This window comes from Argiope bruennichi, chromosome 8 (genome assembly GCF_947563725.1).
Source record: "Argiope bruennichi chromosome 8, qqArgBrue1.1, whole genome shotgun sequence".
NCBI lineage: Eukaryota > Metazoa > Arthropoda > Arachnida > Araneae > Araneidae > Argiope > Argiope bruennichi.
This window is the reverse complement of record NC_079158.1, coordinates 99931541-99957665: the sequence shown is the minus strand read 5'-3', so window position 1 is coordinate 99957665 and position 26125 is coordinate 99931541. Positions and strand designations below refer to the sequence as shown.

General features: G+C 26.7%; 1 protein-coding gene across 1 annotated transcript; it reads left to right on the top strand.

Moving 5' to 3' along the window:
- The first annotated feature begins 6891 nt into the window (after positions 1–6891).
- LOC129980497 (protein artemis-like) lies at positions 6892–25849 on the top strand. The gene is made up of 11 exons (XM_056090829.1): positions 6892–7239; positions 7371–7422; positions 9638–9722; positions 11684–11743; positions 11825–11880; positions 12918–13022; positions 15608–15821; positions 16478–16654; positions 17817–18023; positions 21390–21492; positions 23484–25849. The coding sequence occupies exons 1-11, from the start codon at positions 7125–7127 to the stop codon at positions 25610–25612; spliced, it is 3303 nt and encodes a 1100-aa protein (XP_055946804.1). The 5' UTR covers positions 6892–7124; the 3' UTR covers positions 25613–25849.
- The last annotated feature ends 276 nt before the right edge of the window (positions 25850–26125 follow it).

The window sequence follows — 26125 nt, the reverse complement described above, 5'->3', positions numbered from 1 at the left end:
ATATAACCAATATACTGGGTGAACCAACTAGTTGCCAAGAGTGACTTTAATTTTTTTAAATTCATATGTAATAATAGATATTTTTTAAATAACATTTAACATTATAGAATTGTTATCATTAACAAATACAACTTGCCATTTCCAAGTAATTGGAAATGGCAAGTTGTATTTGTTAATTGAAATGCTATCTATTTTAAAACTTGATAAAATATTTCTAGAAAAGTTTCAAAAATGATATGATGCAGGGAATATACTTTTCATGGTAAAGGAATTTGCTGATCCAGTAAAGAATATGACATATTGCTATTATTCAAGACTATCAAGTTCTAAAGCTTGTAATCGGAAGTATATTATTGTTCCTTGAGAATTAAAAAAAATACATATATATGTATATATATTCTGAAATCTATATCCTTTACTCATTGTCAAGAAAACAATCATTCAAACAGTTCTAAAAATAAAATAATGAACATAGTGGAGGAGATTTGAAAGAAATTTTATTGTATGGGTTAAAATTATGTCTCTCTGAAATCAAAATTCTATCTATTTTTTGAATTCAAATCTATTTGAAAGTCTTTATTAATTTTTATATTAATTTCTAACATATATATTTTCATTTAATTATGCAAATTCTTAATTTATTTTATATTTGCAATTTAATTGTTTACCAATTCATAATAATACACTTTGGCAAAAAATGAATACTGCAAGAAAAATTCTGTAATTCTGTATTTCTATAACATCTTCGCAGCAGATGTTATAGAAACTCTTCCAAAAAAGATTCTGCATCATTCTTTGATGCAGAATCTTTTTTGGAACAATTTTGTTGAGAAGTAGATAAGTGATAACTGGCCTCATGTAGACCTTTATTTCATGTTCAGTTTATTCATAGTTTTCAATTTTTGGCATATGAACCAAAAAACAGAATTCATGATATATTTTAACTGTTTGGCTGCCAGGTTTAATGTCATGCAGCCTCGCAACTTAGAAATCCCCACTTGCATTCACCCTTTTTGCAAAAGCTATAATAAATGAAACTGGCTTTCAGTTTTATTGAGGGATAAAAGTTTTCATCTAGATAAAAAACCTATTGTAATTGTATTGATCACAAATTGACGATATATTAAGAGTTCACTTTTTAATAAGTCTTTTTTTTTTTTTTTTTGCTGCTTATTATCAGTGAAGCATTTCTGCTTATGATAAAGCCCATCATGAATTGAAAGGTACTTCTGGCACTATTGCATTATAATAAGCATTGACTCATTTCATGAACTCTCATTCTGTTAGATGCTGCTATGTGAAATGTAACTGGCTGTCAATTTTATTTTGGGTAGAGGGAATAGGTAAGAAAGCGATTAATATTTGTAAAAAAGCTGTAATAACTATATTGATCCTACAGTAACCATATATTTGCAGCTCGCTTTAAATAAGCCTATTTCTAATAGTCATTAATAAAGCATTTTTGCAAATGGCGGCAAAGCCTGTCGTGAATTGAAAGGCAGAGTTGGCATAATAAGAATGACAGTACAGTATGATAAAATTAGACATTTAGGATAAATCATTGTATAATGATAAAAAAATAAAATTTAATGAATTATTAATAAAGATTATAAATTTTAGAGAATAAAAAATTTATAAAATAGTTTATATTTTAGTGTGCCTCTAAAATTCTGTGTGGAACAGAAGATTTGAAGATTTCGTCATATACAGTTTAACAAAATTTCTTTCAAAGTATATTTCAATGTGCCAACAAATTTGCATTTGACTGATTGTTAGAAATGATCACACATTTTCTGATATGGCTATTTTTAAAAAACTGTCTGTTTTTAAAAATGTCAGGTTTAATGTCATTTGATATGGCTATTTTTAAAAAACTTTTTTAAATTCTGTTTTCTTATTTTTGAGTTTATTATTTTATTGATTGCTGCAGATGGTTATCATAAATTTTTCAAGATAAATCTTTGATCTACATTATTGAAAGAAAGATGAGTTAATTTTTTTTCTTGCTATTTTAAAATATCTCTGCAAAATAATTAAATAACTGTATATGCTGCATGTAATTTTTTTTTTTTTTAATTGTGATAAGTTAAGTCTTATTGGCACCAGAGCCATGCCTGACTTCACTGCGCCAAGCATATGGTGTATAAACTGGACTAAGATGAAAAAACATATGATGATAGAAAAAAGCAATTAAAAGTCTAAAAAACTTTTGTAATTACTAATATTGAAAATCTTAAATTGATGGAATATATGTTTTATCAAAACAGATTGGAAGAAATTGTTGCGTGCCTGAATTTATTGAGTATGAATCGTATTTCGTCATCCTACAACAAACGTACGGTAGATAAACAATTTCAAAGTAATATATAAAAATAGTGCATAAATTTCTGAAATATATTGTTACAAACCTGTAATGCTACTTCCCAGCACGGTTAGTTCTGTCATCAGAAAGACTGATTTACAATTTACTGTATTGGATGCTGCTTGGGTGCCGAATCAGTAATCCCAGAACTTGGTGACAAAATAGATAACGCTGGAAACTTCGTGAATTTTAACGATCCATCCAATAGGAACTGAGATACGCCTGATTGACCCAGAAAGTTCTCAGCCCGTCTTCCGGGAACTATAAAAGGCCGGCAGTCTCAAGCTGCAATGAATTGTCTCAAAACGATAGATCGCCATTGGATTACACTTCTCGCTTCCGCTCCCACACCCAGGCCTCTTTGAAACAAGAACGACTAACTAACTCTCTCATTCCTCTTCACAGCTCAGGGCAATTACATCGCCAAGACTGTTAATCATCAGGACCTTGGAGATAGTCTTGCTGCGTAAGGTGGGTGCTCCGATGTACCTCTCAATTCAATTAGCTGCAACGAATTGCAATTGCAGTCGTAGTCAAGTATCGAGTCTTCAAGAGGATAGCAACGGCAAAGTCCCATCGTTGTGTGGAGCGCAAGCTATTGCTGAACTGAGCTGTATGCCGAATTCATTTGTTTACTTTGGAGGCAGTATCGAGTCCTGTGAGGAGTAACCAGTCATTTAGTAAGAGTTGGCAGTTGGATACAGCTAAAGCGAGGAGACGGTGAGGATTTCGGCCATTTGTAGAGACCGTAGAGCAAAGCTCCGAGAATCCCCTCTCCTGTTGGATTCTGTCTGCCCGCTTTGAGTGCTGTGGTCGATTACACTTGTGGGCTACTGTTTGCTGTAGTGTGTTGTCCTGTGTTAGTCTCGGCTGTATATATTTGTCATCTCTGTGTATTCATTTCTTCGTGTGTAATAAACGTCGTCGTTGTTTTCTACTGAGGCCTTCTGATTGTTTTCTCACTATACTCCCACTTCAGGCGAACCAGGTGATTTTACGGACTTAGTCGTAGTGGAATTCGTAGGACTTAGTAGTAGTGGAAAAGTTTTTCAAAGCAAGCAATAAAAATTAAATGCGAGGTAAACAGTTAACCAAAAAACTGAAAAATTGAATTAGATTATAAAAATCTGTGAAACTTGTAAAAACAAAATAACATTGCAAAATTAAAACCAGTAAAATAAAGTAACAAATATATCCTTCTTCTATTTGGTTGATATAATTATATGAGAGTATCGTTTCTTTCATTTGTGTGTAGTAGGAAGGATGAAGTTTTAGAACAAAAATTTTCAGATACAATGGTGGAGTTTTAAAATAATGGCGTTTTTTTTGTTTGTTTACTGTTTCCTTCTGATTTAGCCTCTTTTAGCAATATGGCAACAAAATATTAATTTTGTTTTGTTGAAAAGAAAGAAAGCATGCAGTTCTAGATACATAGCTTTAAAAAATTATGAAATTAATTAAATCAATATTTAACAACTTACTGCACACTATTCATTAAAACTTAACCTTTTTCAACTGTGGATTAAAAACATTATGCTGAATTAAAAATACCATTCAAAACCAAATGAAACGATCTACATACCAAAAAAATTGTGTGAAAATTTTGCAGGCAATTATTCCAATTTTCTAGAAAAATGAAAGGTTAAACTAAATTTTTTTAAAGAATTTGAGAAAGGTGTTTATTCTATTTATTTTTATATAAGAAATTTTATTTCCATTTAATGAGCTGGCCAACAGAACCGTGAATACATTAATTCGAAATAGAACTGATGAAAAATTTTAAACAGAGGATGACACACAATATAAAAATACTGCAGAATTTTTTTAAACATATTTTACGATATTGACATTGTCTGTGACCTGACCTGTGTTTTGTTGATGTGAAAAGTGTTTGCAATAAAACTTATACTAGTGGCATAGATGTTAAAAAGAAGCAATAAGCTCAGGATAATTTATATAACAATCAAATGCTACATAATGGGTTTCCTGGGTATTCATTTTTTAGATAACGTGATTTTGTTTAACAAACATGCTATGGCTGCAATTTTAGTGGCATAATTTTTTTAGCTCAGCTTTGGAAAATAAATTGTTATTTCAAATAATATAATTATAAATCTGGAATCCCTATTTTTTTTTTTTTTAAATTGCCAACTTCGATAAATCTAAGACTTATCATTGCAATCGATTTGTTCGTTGCATAGATATTCTCTAAGCATATTATACATCATGCTGAATGAAGTGTTTCTTAATATTCTGCCATATTCGTGTGTGTGGTGAATAGCATATAAGCCAGTTAACAGCTCTGGTACCCTAGCAATTGTTTTGGTATCATGGTTATGTTACTGGACTGCGAACCACAAGGTCCCATGTTCTATCCTCGCGCATCACATATCGCCAAATGTGTAATACGAATTAAAAGGGGCCAAAGAGAGAGATATATATATCATTTAATAAACTGATGTAATTCGATTTCTTCTGACTGGAATAATGTAGGGCTGTACCCCTATCAAATCCAGAAATTACTCATATTTGGAAGTTGGAACTGTCTCTACAGTGAACAAAATTACTTATTCAATTTTCGAATAAATATTCGGTAAATAATTATTTCAAATCCTATTTGAATAATTTGATCAAGCATTTGATGGTGCAAATTATGCTGTGTCAAAAAAAAAAAAAAAAAAAAAAACCCTTACTTTTTTTAAGTAAAATTTTTTGTAAACGTGTGAAATGTTTATGACTTGCTATCACAAAAAAACGGCAAGGATTTCGGAATTAACTACTATTTTTAGAAACTATCTTTATGGTTTGATAAAGATATTCTTGAACTTGATACAGTAGACTCCCGATTATCCGCGGGCAGGTTATCCGCGGAGCGGATAATCCGTGCCTGCCGCACTAAGTTTTTTTTTTTTTTTTTTTTTTTTGCTTCCAAGCAAAGAGAAAACGTTTCCAAAGCAAGAAGCAAACACAAATGACTGATTTCTTCAAAAAGGTGTAGTTTTACAGTTATGCTTTTGTAATTACATAATACATTACAGTATTAAAACAATACATATGTATTAATTTTTCTGTGTATCCTTGACGCCTCTCGTAAGTACAAAGCACTTTTCTGTTTTCATTAACAAAATGCATTTTAGGTTAGTTTTGAGTGATATACTAAAATATTAAGCGCTAGTTAAACATTTCTTGCTGTTTATTTTACTTTTTATTGTACATAAAACGATTTTTCAAAGTTGGAATGACTGTTTTCTCTTTTGCTATACCCGTTTTTAGCTTTTTTCGGATTACCCGCGATTTTTGTTATCCGCGGCGGCCGCGCCACCCAATTCCGTGGATAATCGAGAGTGTTCTGTAGATTACTTGATACTTGAAGGTAACTTGATTTTAAATAGTGTGCTATAATTGATAAAGATATTAAATTGATAATAAGTTTTTGGTGACTTTCAAAAATATTACATATGACGTTCCATGAATAAACATAAGGCTACACTAAAGCCATACTGTTAAGATAATTGCTAGAATTAAAACAAAAACTTTGCTTTGGTATGGCAGTTCACTAATTTATGAAACTCAATTATTTATTTATTCACTTTTATTTTACGGCGGTTGTAATGTTCAATGAATCTGCTGTCAGAAAATTAACAGGCGCCTGAATGTCGGGAGACTTCCGAGCACAAGTCAAACCTGATTGGTTTGTTCGATCACATGACTTCAAACTATACGTCATGGAAAATCTTCTGTTGGCTATTTATCTTTCCTTTTGGCAATTAGATGCGTACTTTGGAAAAATTAATTTGGGAATAGATATCAGTATTGTAGTATTTTGTTTTGTAATTCAGTTGATTAAAATTTTACACTAGCATCTATTTTATAATAAAGCTGATATAGAAGAAATCAGGGTCTGCTACATGTTTTTAAGTGTGCTCTTATTTCTATATTTGAAAAGAAAATATTATAAACTGTTATTACATAGGTTTATTAGGTTTATAAATGTTGTCTTTCAATAAAAATAAAATGCACAGATCTACAAATCTCTCACTGGATTCATTTTAACATATGTGTTCGGAACTTAAGGCAATAACTTCACAGGGAGAAACTCTTATTTCTATTTGATAAGAAAATATTATGAACATTTTCTTATAAAATGCGTTTAAAATAACTGCGTTTTTTATAAAATTCAGCGTCGCATAACGCACATTTGAATTTCCTGTTTATTGCTTATCCTTGCAATACGGAACAATGCTTACCGTTTCGCAGATAAAAATTGGTTACTGTAAAATTGGCGGGAAACGAACTTGGCGGTTTTCAGTTCACTGATCTGACAAACCAATCAGGTTTGACTTGTGCTCGGGTGTCTCCTGAGATTGAGGCTCCTATGAAAATTACATGGCAGAAGTTAAGACTAAAGCAAGAAAGAGCGTAAAGACTTTTAATACTGGATTTCATTATTATGTAACTGCATGAAATATGTATTGAAAGTTGATCCATTCTGTAAAATAATTTTTTTAAGACTTTACATTGGCGGTAAAACCAGCTCAATCAGAAATACTTTATTTAAATAACGAACTGAAGTGGAGTTATTAGATGCGAATGTTGATAAATAAATAGTTCTCGCATTGAGAAGACTGCGCCAACCCTTTCGAGACTGACTTTAATAAAATTCTTATTGGTTTAAATGCTCTGTCAGTCTTGAAAGGGTTAATCATGAAAGGCCATTTCATATAATTTAGTTCAAATATTCTAAAACAATCTGTTGATCAGTATGAGTACATTTGACGGTATAATTAAAGAATATCCTCTTATATCTATAGATAGCTTCATAAAAAATAATGGCAATTTTGAATCCACTGTATTTTTTCTATCTCATTGTCACACAGGTAAAATCTCTATTTTATTTTTTTATTCTAAAGAATTATTCTTCATTTATTTTAGCTGAAAATAATTCAGTATATAAAAGGGAATGCATACATTCTTTTAAAATTAATGTTAAATGATTTCTTATTTGCAGATCATATGAAAGGCCTTTCTGATTCAAGCTTTTATCAACTTCTAGAGTCAAGGTTGGTATATTTTTCCAATTATTTTATTTTTGTTTGTTTCTATGATCCCAAGTGCATTTAAGAGCTGGTATTCAAATAATTTTAAGCCTATGGGGAAAATGAAATTAAAGAAATGACTACTGTTTGGAACAATTCTCAAACTCCTTTGCCGTAAAAGATGCAAAAGCATGCCGGCAGTGGGCACACTCTCATGTCTTTTCTGGAGTTTCCTTGTTACTTATACAACCTTATGAAGCCTTTTTTTATTCATTATTCTAACACAGCTTTCTTTCCTAATGCAAGCAATATGACAAAAATACTTTCAGAATACTCAACATACATTCATTCACATTTTTCACAATACTAACATCATTAGAGGAACTTGTGAATATTTAAAAAAAATTATAAAGAAAAAGAAATTTCCTTGAAAAAATATTATTCTCTATTATCAGCTTAGTCAGAGAATGAAGTGCTCAGAGGTTTTTGAATAACTTTCCTTCCTATTTAGATCAGAATTAAACAAGTACCAACATTTAAAGTACATATTAAGTAAGAGTCATGTACCTCATCACTTCTTGCTTGTATATAAATTACGCCTCCTGGGATTGAATAAAAGTGAAGTTTAAAAATTCAAAGTGTCTTCTCTCTCTTCAGCCAAAAAACTGCTTCAAAAATATGTATTTACACACACGCACACACACATATATATATGTATGTAATGATATCTCTTAACATAATTTAAGTCTTAACTAATTTCCTAATTTTTATCTTAATTTGGACCATATTAACTTCGTTCTAAAATGCTCTCTTATTTCTTGATTCAATTCCTACTTTTTTATTTAATTAATCCTACATGTGCTTTGTAAAATTGCTGAAATCAGTGAGTTCTGATGCTCCGAGTGAAGGGATAGAAGTTCATTCTTTTAAAGATACCTAGATTTTCCCTATTCTAAAACTATACTTGTTAAAGAAATCCCTATCAAAATGTCATTGTAAGAGCCGCAGAAGGGAAAATTTTTGTCTCTTCTGCTCTTGTATTGCTATGTAGACAGATGTGTTTCTTACCATTTATTCTTGTACATAAATTATGCCTTCCGAGATGGAATAAATTGAAGTTAAAAATTCAGAAGTGTTTTCTATTTGGCCACATAATTGCTAAAATATGTTTACACAAACACACACATATATAGTTTAAATTTATTTAGAATGCAAATAATAATAATAAATAAAAAAATTTAAATTTATTTATATAAATTTTCAAATTTTACCATTTGAAAAATTTTCACCACTTGGAATATAATAAAAAATCAGAAATAAATGTTCATGGTGAATAAAAGGAAATGAAAGCTAAGGTAAAATTGGCATTGCATTAATTTATTGGTGGATTTAAATATATTCACAAAAAAAAAATTGTAAGTACTAATATTTTGCATTCTTTATTATTTGAGCTGTCCCTGAATGCATTTTTCTTGCTTCAGTGTTGATTGATGCTGTGATGTAATTAGAGTTACAGAATTTTTGGATTTACTGTCTTTCTCACATTTGTTATATACCAATTATATGATACAAAAATTAAAATTAATTATGTGGATGCTATTACAGCAGAATATAGATTATCTACAAACTTACTTACACAGGTGATGATTAGTACCTTCAGACTATAGCAATTATTGCTAGATTATCAAATAGTATTTATTCTCATTTAACAAAATAAAATACAAGGAAATTTTCCTCATAACTATATTAGTAAATGCTAAATGGCTAATTTATCGAATAATTAGGCAGTCTGATAATATTTTGTACATTCCATGACCCATTCTCTATATGCTGGCAGTTCCTCATCTCTAACAAAATATTAACTTGCATATTTCAGATTTTAATCTAATATAAGAAAGGTCATTATTTGTATAAAAATGTTCTTCTGATTCAATTGAACCTTTAAAAATGCTTTAATTTAGAAATATAAAATCGTATAACTTCCCAGAACTCGAAAAAAATTAATTGGATTTTTTTTTCAAGTGTTGAGAAATTAAAAAAAGATAAATAATTTTGTAAAATGCTGTAGTGATATATTAATAAATATAAAATTAAAAAAAAATATTTTTTTACTTTATTTGCATAATTATTTGAAAATGCTTATATTTAGTAATTGTGGATACCACATTAATATTCTAAATATTTTGAAATTATTTGAGATTTTTACATAGATTTTGTATAATTTGTATTTTTATTGCAGATATTTCAGCAAAATATATGTATCTGAAGTATCAAAACATTTACTGGAAAACAGTGATGCTTATTGTCATTTAGCTGAGTATTTGGTATGAATAATTTTTATTTTTGTATTTGTTTTGTACAATACAAAAATTTGAAATATTAATATTCTTCATAGAACAATTAAAACTCAATGTTTAAAAATAAATTTTATGATCCTAGTTAATATAATCTGATCATAATTTGAATATGAGGGGAAAAAAAAAAAAAAAAAAAAAAAGAAAAGAAAAGGAGGAAAGAGTCTGATTCACATAGAAGCACAAAGAATGAAAAGTTCAGTCAAAAAAGGAATAATAATTAATAATCTCTATTAATAATAAAAATCAATGCATGTGTGTGATGACATTCTATTTGCCAGACCATTAGACCAGCTATGAAATTTAACACATATATACCTAAGAAATTCAGAATGTGCACTTCAGGACAATTTTTGAAATTTTTATTAGAATTTTAATTATTTAAAAATTATGCTGAATTTTGGTGTTTTTCTGAAATTGTTAAAAATTTTGCACAAAAATATATTTTACGTAATTTGTAAAAATTTTATAATTGACAATTGTCTTTTTAATGACACTAATCGAACAGCTGTGCAAATTTTTCTTAAATTTCGGCTATTAATTTTTTTTTGTTTAGTTTTTAATAATATACTACATTGTTAACCTGAAATTAAAACTGTTTTCATTGTTTCATTACATATTTAACATTCACATCACATTTTCTTCCATTGTTAAAAGCTGAAGAAGGGGAATTTTGTTTTATATCCCTGTAATTTGCAAGACAAATAAAAAAGTGAAGTTACAGTATACAATTTTAGAAGACAGTTAACCACATATTGATGTTTTTAATACCATAATAATATCATAGGTCTATCTTTATTGAAAGGTTCATATATGCAAAGAAGGGAACATATATAAGAAAATTAAAATAATATAACTTTAATGTCTGAGAATGTGGAAGAATCATGCGCATGAAAATATATCTGGAAATAATATAATCAGTATCCTCAATGAATTTATTGATCATCAAGAATGACTGGTAAATAATAAATTAATGGGATATTATTAAATCAGTGACTAAATTAGGACAATACTTAAAATAAATAATATGAAATTTAAAAGAAAACCATGTTTAATCATTTAAAAAATATAGGTATTATCATGTTTGTAATGTTTAAATATGGCAGTAAAAACATTTTTCAGACTATCAGAAAGCATTTTGCTACAGTTAATGTTTTGACTACTTTATTTTTTAAAAATTTAATTTAGTTTTGATTTTGAATCAAGAGTTACTATTAACATGCATTTTTAAAAAATAAAAGTTTATATATAATCTCAAGATTTATTTCTATCTAATCAGTGTGGATGTTCTTAATCAAAATCCAGTATCTGAAAATAATATAATCAGTATCCCCAATGAATTTGTTGATCATCAAGAATGATTGGTAAATAATAAATTAATGGGATATTATTAAATCAGCGACTAAATTAGGACAATACTTAAAACAAATAATATGAAATTAAAAAAAAAAAAACGTTTAATCATTTAAAAAATATAAGTATTATCATGTTTGTAATATTTAATTATGGCATTAAACACATTTTTCAGACTATCAGAAAGCATTTTGCTCTACAGTTAATGTTTTGACTACTTTATTTTTTAAAATTTAATTTTGTTTTGATTTCGAATCAAGAGTTACTATTAACATGCATTTTTAAAAAATAAAAGTTTATATATAATCTCAAGATTTATTTCTATCTTATCAGTATGGATGTTCTTAATCAAAATCCAGTTTGTTTCAAATCTTTTTCTGTTATTGTACATTTTTTTGCAAGTTTAAAAAGCCGTTTTTATGCAGTAAGAAATATTTTTTTTAAAGTCAGTTAGTATTAAAAGGTCTTATTTGAATATACAATTTTTTTCTGCATTTGAATTTTTTGTTATCCATGCTTTATGAGATATACTAGAATACTGTCAAACTTAATTTGCTTTTATTAACTTTTTATTTCAGGAAAGTATACCTTTGGAACAACCTAAAATAATTGCAATTCCAAATAAAAATGGTGAAATAGTAAGTATGAATATAAAATACAATAGTTTTCTAAATATTTTGTTTTACCATCTATTATAATTCTTTATTTTGATTTTTAAGCTTTCAAGAGTGACTGTAACTTTAGTTGCAGCTGGTCATTGTCTTGGATCTGTTATGTAAGTTTCATAAAATTAATTTTTATTTTATTAAATTGACTTTTTTCTCTACAGTCTATTGTTTTGAAAGATATTTTATTTGTTTATAAATAAAATCTTTTTCGTGTAATTTTTTTGTTTCAAAAATTTAGTTTTTTTCCTAACATTTCTTTAGTAATCATGGAGGATTATTTAAATTTTGAAAGATCAAAATCATGTTGCTTGAGAATGCAAATATGGCTTTTCTTGTAAATTTCTCCCCGGAAATATATATATATATATATATATATATATATATATATATATATATATATATATATATATTCATAAGGTGATAAGATTAAAGATTCTTGCATTATGATCATTATTAAAGATATTTTACATTTACACAAAAGTACTATGTACATTTCTTAGTGTATACATTTCTTACCCCCCCCCCTTCTGTTTTATATTTGGAAAATTGTTACATAAATTGTATTTTATATTGCAATTATTAAATATAATTTTTTTATATACTGAAATAATTCAAAATATATTGCTTTTAATTTTGGATGCAGCATTTTTGCATTGAACGTCCTTGCGGTGTAAGAAAGAAGACTATATTGAAAAGTTTTGAACTGGGAATGAAATGTAATAAAAAAAGTAAATTATCAGAAACATTTTATTAACCATTAGAATATTAACATTAAAGCATCCTATATTGTAATCTGAATATTGATAATTGAAGAAATACAAAAATGCTAATTTAAAAGAATTGATCATTAGTCATTCAATCTGATTACTATGTTTTATTGTATGCATATCAGTTTTGTTCATGCTCAATTTATGTTTAAGCCATGATTTTCATTAAGTTCTTTATCTTTTTTTCTGCTTTTATGAAATTATTTTGAAATGAATTAGTTGTTTGATGTGAAAATGGAAAATGTTTTCATTTGTTTATGATGAATTAATTTTTAACAATCAATTAGTAAATAAATAATACTGAATGCTTTATTGTTTTTATTAAATTAAAAAGATACATGTACACACATAATAAACATTTTTTTCTCATTTTATAGGATTTATATTGAAGGTGAAAATGGCAGAATTCTATATACTGGTGATTTCAGGCTTCCTGTTGGAGATGCTGCTAGACTAGTTAATTTGCATGATGGGGAAGGCAGGTAATAACAGTTTCAGTGTATTAGTTTAACTTTTCTTATTAATTGAAACTTTCTTTTCAACAACTTTCCCAATACTAATTTTTTGATAGTATCTTTCTTATATTTACATAGTATGACAGAGAATTATCTTTTCATAATGGGTATTTCTTCGTTTCCAAGGAAATAATTCAGCAACAGCAGGTTTTCCCCCTTCTATTTAATACCAAATCCTTGATTCGTTTTTAAAAGATTTTTTTTTTAAAACCTTTAATTGCTTACGGATACAGCATGCCAGACAGAGGAAAAATTCATAAAAAAAAGACCCCACTCCCTTTCAATAATGCCACATTGCATTATAAAGGAAGGATGTGTTTCTATTAATATTTTGGAATGAATATATTCAGTTATTCCTTTATTTGTTATCTATAAATAAATTGTCTATGTGGGAATTTATTTGTAAAGAAAATATATTAGGTAGATTTTGCAGAATATTTCATGCATTATCATGTTTCGAACATTGCCAAACTCTTTATTTTAAAACTCTTGAGTTTAGGTAGATTTTTTTTTAATGTAAAAAGCTGTGATAAAACATTATCATTTGAAAATCATTCATTCTATTATCTTGCACTAACTTATGGGATTTCTTTTTTTTTTTTTTTTTCAAAATGAATGACAGAATGAAAATACAGATACCTTCTACAATTTTTTCTGCCTTTGTGATTCCCTAGAAGACAGGATTGGGATAAGATAATATTGCATTGTTTTTTAGAAAATAAATATAAATAAAAAATATTAGGAAAAAAAAAACTAATTTTATTCTACAGTAAATACTCTTTATATACTTTTTAAATTTATACTGTATGTATAAAACAAAAAAAAATGCTAAAAAAATGGTGACTTTTTTTTTGTACAAAATATAATTTTGCATAACAAAATGTTTTTTTTTTTTTTTAAAGAGAATTTACTGCTAGGTTGTGGAAATGATTTGAATATATTACTTTAATTTTTGCTTCACCTTATGCTTATATCTTTCAGACTGAAATATACAGTTCTGTAATATTATTATTATTATTATTTTTATGTTTGTAAATTAAGTTTCCTACATAGACAAAACATTGGTGTATTTTCTTTCTTAGTACGAAATTTCAAAAACCATTAAAACTTTCATTGCATTTCTATTACAATGAAAATACCTAGAATTTAAAAAAATCTTCTGAGTATTAAGGTAATTCAGCAATAATTTGTCATTTGAATCTATGGATTGATTATTCTTATATATATATATATATATATATATATATATATATATATATATATATATATATATATATATATATATATATATATATATATATATATATATATATATATATATATATATATATATATATATATATGACTAGATATGAACTAGCTTCAAATAGATTTCTGTTGATATTATAATCCCTTTTGCTATTTTTATAAAGATTATTCAATTTTTTTTTTATTACTTGTTATTCGAAGGTTTGGGACTGATTTTATTTGTTAGTTAATTAGTTCTATTTTCCCATTTATCATTTAATCAACAATATGGAAGATTGATTATTCAATGTGCAACTTTAATTGTATGTTAAAATCAAACTACTTTTATGAAATAACTTATTAATTGTATCTGTAATGTTGAATTGGACCTATAAAATCTGTAATTAAAATCAAAATACTTTTATGGAATAAATTATTAATTGAACCTGTAATGATGGATGTATGGATAATTTATAACAAATTATTAAGGAAAAATAAACTGCTTCAGCATTTTTAGTTTAGCACAAATACTTTGTTTCAAATGTTTGCCATTTTGCAATTGTTTTAAAAAAGAAATTTTAATGAATGTTGTTTTACATGTTATAAAGAAATTATCATCAATCTTTGAATGTTTTTTTAAACAGTGACAGATTTCTGATTAGTCTAAATTAAATTAAATTATATCTATTTGATACCTATGGCTACTGGGTTGAGAGATGTTGCAAGCAGGGCAATTAAAAAAATGTTAATATTTTAATTGTCAAATAAATACATTTGCAAAAAATATAAATTCTTATAAAATATTACTATTAATTATTGACTTAACACTAACACACACTTAATATTAAACACTTTGTCAAGTGGTATTGGTCAGGTTCCTGTCTAATTATGTTCACTTAGCCATTTATAATTTAATGATGGCTAATATTTATAAACACCAAATGTCTACTTAAATAATATTGTGTTCATATATTTATGCTATGCAATTATGTGTCTAAATAAATAAAAAAAAAAATATTTTTACAAAGTTACTAAAAAAAAAAAAAGAACCTAAAATAAGCCATTTGCATGCTGGATGAAACATTAAATTCACTTGTTGAAAAATGCATTGAAATACCAAATTAAATAAGTTGAATTTATCAAAAGCAGGGTTTCATGATGTACCCTGCATAGAGTTGCAAAATTCCTAAATCAGTTATTGTTTATAAAATGCTATAAATTCTTTAATATCTTAAAAATGTTATGCATTTTTATGTTTACTAAGTCTTTTTTTAAAACTTTTTTTCCAATTTTGTAAAATTTAAAATTGTATGTTGTTTATGCAGATTAAAGCCTCTTGATGCCCTATATGTGGATACAACCTTTTGTAAGAAACAGTACATGTACTTTCCAACTCGAGAACAAGGTCTTGAATCTGTCATATCATTAGTGGAACCTTGGTTGGCTAAAGGATCAGATCACATTATATCCCTCATTTGTTCTGCTAAATATAACTATGAATTTGTGTTTGTTGAACTTTTCAAAAAGTTTCATCAAAAGGTAATGCTTAATTTACTATTATTATTGAATTGGAAAATATTACCTTTTCATTTATATGTGAACTGCTTATTGAAATAAAATTGATGTCATCCTCTGCATTTTGACTATTTTTTTTTAACTAAAGTTATTGTTTGATATTATTTGAAAATTTTTAATTTATTTAGAGGGTCCCTAGGTTACAAATACATTAAAAAATGTTATAGGGATGCTACTACATTGTTATAATTTTAAGCTATTTCATTTTTTGGTGCTATTTTTGATAACTCTAAGCTCAAATCTATAGTGATTTTTTTAAAAAATTGTATTTTTGTAAGAATGATTTAATTAATAAATAATAATAGAAAATAGATGTTTCCTTGTTTAAGAATAAGTTAAGTTTGTCTCCCCCCCCCTTTTGTGCAATACAAAGTAATTATGTAAAAACTTTTGAAAATTGAATTGAAAAACTTTTACATGCTTATTTAAACTATGTTTTTTTATGTTACATGGTGAATTTTATTTAATCTAAAATTTTTAATTGAAATAACTTCTCAGAACCTCTCTAGATGTTGCTAGGAATGCGTGTAATAAGATAATTATTTAACATCACTTCTATCATATTTTTACTGTTAATAATATAAAATTAATTTTATTATATTACATTCTTTGTATTTCAGATACATATATCCGAAGAAAGACTTAGACAATATAGAGGAATAAAAATCATTGAAGATGCAGTCACTACAGTTGAGACAGAATCTAGAATACATGCTTGTAGAAGGGATAAAACAGTTGGGGATACGTTTTATATTTCTGCTGCTCCATGTGGTTATGAAACAGAAGATTTAAAACCTGTATGTGATTCCCTCTCTGTTTTGTACCATTGCATTATAAAATTTATAAGAAAAGGCTTGAGATATTTCAAATTTTTAAAGAACATGCATTATTTGAAATTTCTTTTTGACATTATACTTTTTATTGGCTGAAATTGGAATTGTGTCAAGTCATATGCATTGAAAAAAATAATAAAATACTTTACAAGGCAGACTATTGAATATAAAATTTGGCATGTAATTATTAAGTATTGGTATTTATCAAATTTGGCATGTAATTTCTTCTTGAGTAGTAGTAACTATACTCCCTAAGAAAGAGTCTTCAACAGTTTAATTAATTTATTTAATACAAATTAATCAAATTTTTTGCTTTTTTTCTCAATAACTTTGTGACAAATTATTGCACAAAGCGTATTTTTATATCACTTTTAAAAGAAAGCTTTTCAATTATATAAATTTTATTTCTGTAGTACGTTTTCATTAATTTAATAAGTTTTAGGAAATATTTTAAAGCATATTATATCCTTATTCACATAATATAGCTTTGTATTAATTATTAAATGAGAAGAATTTTTTTTGTATGCTGCTGTGTAATTAAAAGTAAGCTTTTGAAAATAAAGAAAAGAACTTTATCATGCTACAATGCATCAGATTGTAGTGATTTTGAAAAAAAAAAAAAAAAAAAACCCATTTTTTTGGGGGGGGCATAAATGATTGCAAGTTTATGGAAATGCTAGTTGCTTACCACTTAGCAGTAAGGGAGAGAGAAGAAATATGATACTATAATGTAGATGATACATTATTTTAGGACAACTGATAAATACTAAATTTTCATAATTATGGAAATTAATATAAAAGTGTATTCTTATTAAGTCGTTTTTTTTAGAAAATGCCCCTTTTAAAAAATATCTCTTTGCATGTGAAAAATAAATATCTAATTCTGTTTTGTTAGAATCAAATTAGAATAGTTTTGTTGAAGACAATTTTTTTTTTTTTTTTATCATTGTAGTTTGGTTATAAATTATTTTATCCGTATCAATTACTCTTTGTTTTGATTTTTACTACTTTTAGTTGAAATATTGATGAAAGATAAAAATGTCAATTTGCTTATTTGCCATTTCATCCTTTGAATTTGTTTTAACTACACACATAGTTTTTAATTAATTAATTAATTTTTTTGTAGATAAAAGTGAAGTATATCAAATTGTGTGCTTGGTCTTTTAAGCATGGAGCTCCAGATAGCACACACCATATGTATATTGGTAAAGAAAAAATGCATAAGGTGTGTTTTTCAACACATTCTTCTCTAGCTGAAGTTAGGGATCTTGTGAGTTATTTAAAGCCAAAAATTGTTTATCCAAATGTGGTTCAGGGACAGACAGTGGAAGAAGTGAGTGCTTTGTGTCTATATCATATACATTAATGTATTGTCAAAAAGTCAGAACTATTAGTCTCTTTGAAAATTTATACTGTCATATTGCTAGAAAACTGACTGTTCTTATGTAATCAAATAATACGTTTTTGAGTTTTTCTGTTTTTACTACAATGCATTTTCTCAGATTAGGGCAAATATACTAATATAGTAACCTTTTGATTTTCCACAGTTGTTAATTCTAAAATATTGTTTATAAAATATCAAACACAGACAAATGGTTTGTTGCATTAAAAAAAAACTTGTTGACTTTTTTTTTTTGTAAAAGAAATAGCATGTAAATACAGAAATCTGCAATTTATTCATTCATTATTGTATATGTAAACATCTTTTGTAGGTAAATTTTTTTGAATTTCCTCTTTGTGTACTTTTTCAATCATTTTGCAGATTATCAATGCTTGCTGTGTTTCTCAATTGCATGAACAATCAGAAGTGTATATGTTAAGGATGAGAGATTTATAAATAAACTAGTTAATGTTTTACATTATTTTAAATACAAATTCATTATTAAGGTATAATTTTTCAAAACTGATTAAAGAATATTTATAAGAATGGAAGGGTTTGCTGCAAAAAGGATTTGGCTCCAACCTAAGGGAATTTGGAGTTACATGTACCATCATATGGTAAAAAATAAACGTGTTCTTTTGGTGCCAGAAAGATGTAGCTCCAATCATTAGTTCTCACGTTACTCAAGCAATGGAGCTGTTTGTCCCATTAGTTTGTTGCAATATAAAGGTAGCTTCTAGAGCTACTGCCATTTCCCCTCATCAATCGTGCCTTAAGAAATATTGAAAAATGTACAAGGAAAGTAGAAAGAGTTTTTCTATTGTGTGAGTATACTGGTATCATAGAGAATACAAGTGAAAAGTCTGTTGTTGCTAAAGTTATCCAAGGAATGACTTTAAACTTCATTGACTTATTAAAAGGTTTTTTCCTGAAAACTCCTTACATCATTTCTAATGATAACAAAAATATTTTATAAAAAAATAGAGAATTTTATAAAAAAATCTTTTTATAAAAGATTTTTTTATAAAAAATTCTCTATTTTTTTATAAAAAATCTTTTTATAAAAAAATAGAGAATTTTTACTTATGAAAAATCCCAAATTAATGCAGGAAACATATTATGTTGAGAGAGTGTTGGACTAATCTGTACAAGACAATAAGAATATTCAACAACCGAAACATTACCTCATCAATGTTAAACAAGATTCAACTATCTTACTCCCACTCCCTTCCACTTAAGAGCTCAAAATATAAAGATGTAATGGAACTAGCTCGCAAATACGTCCCACAAAATGATATGAAGTTCTACTATGGCCTACTACATAATGCTGCAGATGAATGCAACGTTATAGATGAAGAGTGTGATGATTAATAGGAATATGATTTTTTGTTTTTAAAGCCAAGTTGTATATACATTTCGTTAGTTTACTTTAAATAAAATAATATTATAGTAAACTGCATTTCTATTGTGAAATATTTTTTTATGGAGGTAGACAGACTATTTAATTGCATGAAAGAGGTAGTTTCAACAATCCAACTTGTGTCGCGTCACATATGGAAGATATATTTTTGGAAAATATATTTTTGAGCTGAAATACTGTCGTAATATATAGGAACAATTAAGAAGATTGATCAGAAGGAAAATCTTCATGCAATTTGAAATTTAGAATTTTCAGACATTTTTTATGGCTTTCTGCAAATTTGAATAATTGGAGCTACTTCCATTTTGCAGCAAACCTTTCAATTATAATTTGCTTAACAATTATTGATCTGCTGATATTTCTAGTAATGGGTGTGAAATTATTTTAATTCTTAAATTTTTTTTTTTGTATTTTACTTTTGCTCTCATGTGAGTAAGAAAGAAAATATCGTTAAAAAATAAAAATTAAATCAACCGAGTGTAAATCACAATCAATTGATAAAAAGAATAAAGTGCTTTAGTGTAGAATTCTTCCAATTTTGTATGAAACTTTTTCTTTTTATTCCAATAATATTTATTTTATGAAACTATTTGGATTAACAAAAACAGAAATGTATTAAATTTAAAGTGCTCTAAGTAAATCAATATGGCATTTAGTTAGTGATGAATTTCAGAATTTTGATGTTCTAGGCAGTGCATCAAAAGCCCCTCATTTTGAATTCAGTTTCGCATTTCAATAAAATTTTTAATTATTCAATATCTTAATGATTTACTTTATATGATTTTTTAATATATTTTAGCATTCTTTTTTTAAATTAATTTATTATGACTCATGATTGTACAGCATCCATATTTGTATGTGATATTATTTAAGCAATCCTCAATGCTCATAAATATTGGGATAAATAAGTGAAGATAGTGAAACAGATGTCAATTTGGCCAATTATACCTGATACAGTGTTAATAATATCCTGCAATTTATTTCTCCCTCTGTCAAGTGAGCTTAGGTAGCTGTCTAATCTGCTTATCCAAAAATCCACCACTGTATTTAATTATTATTATTACAGATTTGATTTAATTTTAAATACATTTTGTATATTTTCCTATTTAAAAAAATGACCAATTGATTTTTGCTGTACTTATTTATCATTGATTAATTATTTTAATCTGTTTTACTTACTGTTACATTTTATAAAAAAAATGTGATTCTTTCTTGTATTAAAAAAATGCTATATATAATGAGTATTTAAATGTGTATGAGAAAACATGATTTATGTAAAATTTCTTTTTTAGTAAATGAAGATATTTTATCTTTTAATTAAATATCTTTATATTTTAAAATGGATTAATCTTAGAGTTGGAGTTAAATTGAATCTATGTTTCCATTAAAGGAGTGTATAGGTGATTTACCATTGTGGGATTGAAAAACCTTTATTACATTTTTATTTGTGCAACTGTACAAATGCTTATTTAAATGAAAAACTTGACGTTATTCGGGTTCATGTTTCTGATGAGGCATCTTTACTATTTCAGGTTTAAGGGCATCTTTACTATTTCAGGCTTAAAAATCTTATATTTGATTTAAAATTTGTGCATTGATAGAATGGCCAAACGAAAATGTGGAATTGAATTGGCTCCTTGTTTTCATTTAAGAAGTACATGGATGACACTTCTTCTAAAAAATTCTATATTTGGGATTTATGCAACTACATAAATACCTGCTCTTCTATATTTGGGCGTTTTGATTAAAGATATAAATAAATGTTTTTACAAGTTTTATTATAACTAAAATATTAGTGTAATATTGCAAATATTCAAGAATAAAATTTTTTTTTATAATTTTTGAAATATGATAATATTGCCAAAATAACATGTTTGACATTTGTTTAATTTTTTTAGATTCTTGAACTAATTAATGTCACCTCTTCCCAAGATTTAAGTTCACCTGAGTTGCAATTTTCTATATCTCCATTAGGCGAGTTGAGAAATATGACTCCTGATGGTATGTGTGCTTTCAATGTTTGTTTAATAATTTAAAGTTTACAAGTTTTAATAAATATACTGTGCTTAGATAAATATGAATCTTATATAGAATCAATATAATCTCATATAATCAAATATAATCTCATATAGAAAAAGGAAACATCACATTGAAGTGAATATAATGTTTTGTTTCAAGATTTTATTTCGGAATTACAACTCTAAGAGCTTTCAGCCTTATCACCTTACACTTTAAGTACCATTTGTATCCAAATGAATATAATTTTTGATATGGTAGTATTTAATGAGTTAAAAAGCAACTGGGAAAATCATTTTTTTATCAATAACATTTTTCAAAAAAGATGAATCTTAATGATTTTATTTTTTCACATTGGTTATATGGTGATGAATTTATAAGTCAAATTTATGATTGTTAAAATGTTCTTATTATCATAGCAATTATTACATGGGGGGGGGAATAGCAATTGAACAAAGAAATACTTCAAATCAATGAAAAAAATGATTAGTTCATACAAGAGCTTACAAAATATGCCAATAATGTTTCATTTTATAGGATAAATCGTGAAATGAAAAGTGCAAAATTATGGGATAATTTTAATAATAACTTAACTTTTATTTTGTATGAAAGAAAGTACTACTTAAAAATATTTCCATACAAATTATAATAATTTTTTTTTATTATAAGATTTTGTCATTGATAATTTATTATGGAAATGTTAGTGCCTTTTTTGTGATCTGGAAAATACAACCAATTTTTTTTTATTGGAAATTGTTTAATTAAACATATTTTATTTTTGACTTATTTTGTGTTTGTAGAAATGAAATTTTGTAATTGATTTTTCACTCATTTTTTGGTATGCTAGAGATCTGAATTTTTCAATCTTTGAGCATTCTGTATTATAGTACATTTATTAATAGTTTGGGAACTCAATTGCCATTTATCTATTAATTAGATTAATTTTTTTTTGTATCAGTAACATCACTTGGTAATGAGTTTGAGAAATAGTAGTTGTCAAGATTAAAAAGTATAAGATCATAAAATTTTTTAGAAATGTCTCTTCTTTAGAATATTAAAAAACATTAATTAAAGTGCTTTGAAATGAATATATTATTTTTTAATTTTGAATATCTTACTCTTTATTTCTATATTTTTATTTCCTGCACTAAATATAATTTATGTAGGAACATTGTTTAAATGTCATTTCCATGATAAGTAATTTTTCATACTTGTGTTGTATTAAAAGCATTTTGTAATGTTCTACAAAGAATAAAACAAAGAATTAAGAAAAGAATTTTAAAGTTTTAGCTGCTAAGAATTTGTATAGAAAACAGAAATATCAATAACTTAATAGTCTATATTATCTATTTATCTGTATTAAAGATTATATATTGATAAAACAGTTTTTAATTGAGTTTTGTAAGTAGTTTGTCATAATATAATATATTATGCATTAATTCAGATTCACAAGAATTTTCTGAATCACATATTTTTAATGGGATATATTAAAAAAAACACTATTGAAAGTTAAACTTTGTTCCATTAGTTTTTATTTAATTTATTACATTTTATGATCTGCATGTAAGAGCTGTGAATGGAATCAGCAGCTTGAAGGGAAAAATGCGTACAATATGCTCGTACAATGTGCAAAAAACATGCTGTGTGATCATGTAGATGCATCATTGATAGCTTAAAAGAAGGGGGAGTGGGGTCATCTAAAACTAACAATTAAATCATTGATGTAAATAATCTTGTATAGATGTTTGGTTAATAATCAATATATAAAACCAAAAGTACTCTTAATTTTTTTGATGAAGCAGTTTTTAGAATTGGCTCACTTTTTCAAATTCATTTATTATAAACTTCAAAACTTGCACCTGTTTTTTTAATGTTATATGTATATGTATATATTCTGTTTGATTGGTAGAAGTTAATTAGAGAAAAAATTTCTGATATTCTAATTCTTTTAATTAAATTTGTTTTATTTCATTTAGATAAATGCACCACCCTCAACAGTAATAGCCTACCCTTTTATGATGATTATTATAGAATATCAGTTCAAAATCAATCATTCTATGTTCAACCTACGCAGACTTCTACTGCAGATAAAAAGGGTGATATTAATCTTGACAATTCTGATAAAATTACTAAAGAATCTTTTCCAATGGGATATAACAAATTAGATTTAGCTGACAGTTCATCAGCTGCTAGCAAACCAAATATTATTGGGAAAAAAGATGAACAAGTGACGCATAATTCTAGTAATACTAAGAAAAGTAATGAAATAGTTTTGCATAAGGAAAGCAAACAATGTGAGCTGTTGAATGTAACTGATCACTCATCAGTTGTAGTCAAGTCCAAAAGCTGTGATACCTCTCCAATCAAATGGAATTTTCCTTCCTTGTCATCTGATGATGAAAATTGTGATCCTAATTCTTCATTTGGTAGTTCAAAAGATAAATCAGATTCTGAAACAACTTATACTACTTCAGAAGAACAAGATCTGAAAATGCAGGACCTTGACTGTGCTATGCATTGTAATCTCAAAATACAAAAGTCATCTACAAAAATAATTGAATCTTCTAAAGGTCAGATTGTTGAAGAGACCTCCAAAGTTTGTAAAAAAGGTGTTATTGAAAAATCCTTTAATTCAATTCCCACCACTTCTAATACTTATTTTGTTCACAATACTACAAATTCTCCTGATAAAGATTTTAATGATTGCATAAGAAAAGTAATGCCAAATACTGATGTTGCAGTCATCAAAGAAATGAAGCCTTATGATATTACTTCTGAAGATTATGATAAAAAAATTAATTGCAGATTCATTAACAAAAGTAATGAAAAGAGCCAAGAAGAAATGAGATTTATTAAACCAGTTGGAGAAATTTCTCGAAATGAATCCCATCCTAGTAAAAAGAAAACAGCTGCAATGAATGCATCAATGGAATATAGTGTGAAGTTTAATCCTAGATGTGAAAAATCTAGAAGTTACAATTATCAAGGGGATACCACTAAATACAAAATGCAAACATCAGAGGATAAACAAAGTAGTGAATTATTAATAGAAATTTCTGATGGTGAAGATTCTGATTCTCCCCCTGACCTTCAGGTAGTTTTTACTCAGATAAATTCTAAAAAGAATTCTCCTTATTTAAATAGCTATAGAGACAAGAATTTTGGAAATAACAGCTCAGATAACATAAGTAATTTCTCCAACATTAACAAATTAGATCTTGTAAATGACCATATTGGAAAATCATGCTCATTTACTAATAATTCAATAATAACCAAGAAAAACTTATCTGCTGATAATGGTGCCTCAAACTTAAATGAACAAATGAGCATGAATGAACATATTAAGAAGTCACAAAATGATGATATTCATTCTTCATCTTCAAAATCATTTAGTTGTAAATCGTCAGAACAAAGTGGCCAAAAGCAATGTGATCTTCAAGCAATAGACAATCCTATATCACATCAGTATTTCTTCATTAGGAAAACTAGTCAAGACTTAGGGAATGATTTGTATGAAGATCAGTACAAATTTGTGAGAAAAGTACTTCCAGATTTATCATCTCGAATGTTTTCTCATAAGTTGCCTGATATTTCTGCTTCAAAATATGAAAGAATTCACTCTAAATTTAAGTTGAATAAAACTTCAAATACAGTTTACACTGCTTCAGAATCATCTAATGGAAATAAAAATAATCACAAAAACGTTGAATTAATAGATTTATCATCTGACGATTCAGTTGAATCGAGTCCTCCAAAATTTGTTAAACCAAAATATGACATAGTTTCAACAAATTCTAAATTTGTGTATAAAAACAATAAAATTTCTTCTAATCGAAAAATTTCTGATTGTGATATAGCTGATAGTTCAAGTGATATAGAAGTTTTAGATGACAGTCCAAGTTTATTAGATCGGACTCGTACCAAAAAGAATTGTAATGATTCAGTACAATCTTCTAATGGAACCAAAAGAAAGTGTGCCGAAAGTAGTGATGTTCCTGCTCAGAAGTCTCCCAAGTTGGAGGAAGATGATTCCCCAGATATATTTGATGGAAATTGTGATTATGAAAGTACTCCTGAAGATTTGTTGTCTGAAACAAATTTTTAACATTTAAATCGAAATTCAGGAGAAATGTAAACATTCTAGAATGAATTATATATTTATTCTAGTTCATAAACTGTGATAATATTATATTTTACAAAAATATTTCAATGAATACTTATTTTTATAGTGATCCATAAAAGTTAAAAACTTTAGTGAAAATAATACTAAAGTTTGAAGATTATACACATTAAAAAATATATTTTCAATTGTTTATTAATATAACATTTATAGAGAATGAATTATATTTATTTTATTGTTTTAATAATTTTTAAGCCCTTTTTATGTTTTAGTAATGCAATTAAAATTGCTTTTCGTCTATATATTATAAATTAAATTTTTTTTTCTTTGGATCATAAAAATTCTCATTTTATCCATTATTTTAAGCTACATAATTTTACCTAAAGAATCCTAGTATTTATTTATTAGAAAAATGAACCAGTTTCTATGATGACACATCAAAACTTATTTGTAAAATTAATTTGAAATTTTGCGAATTGAGCTGATAATTAAAAAATT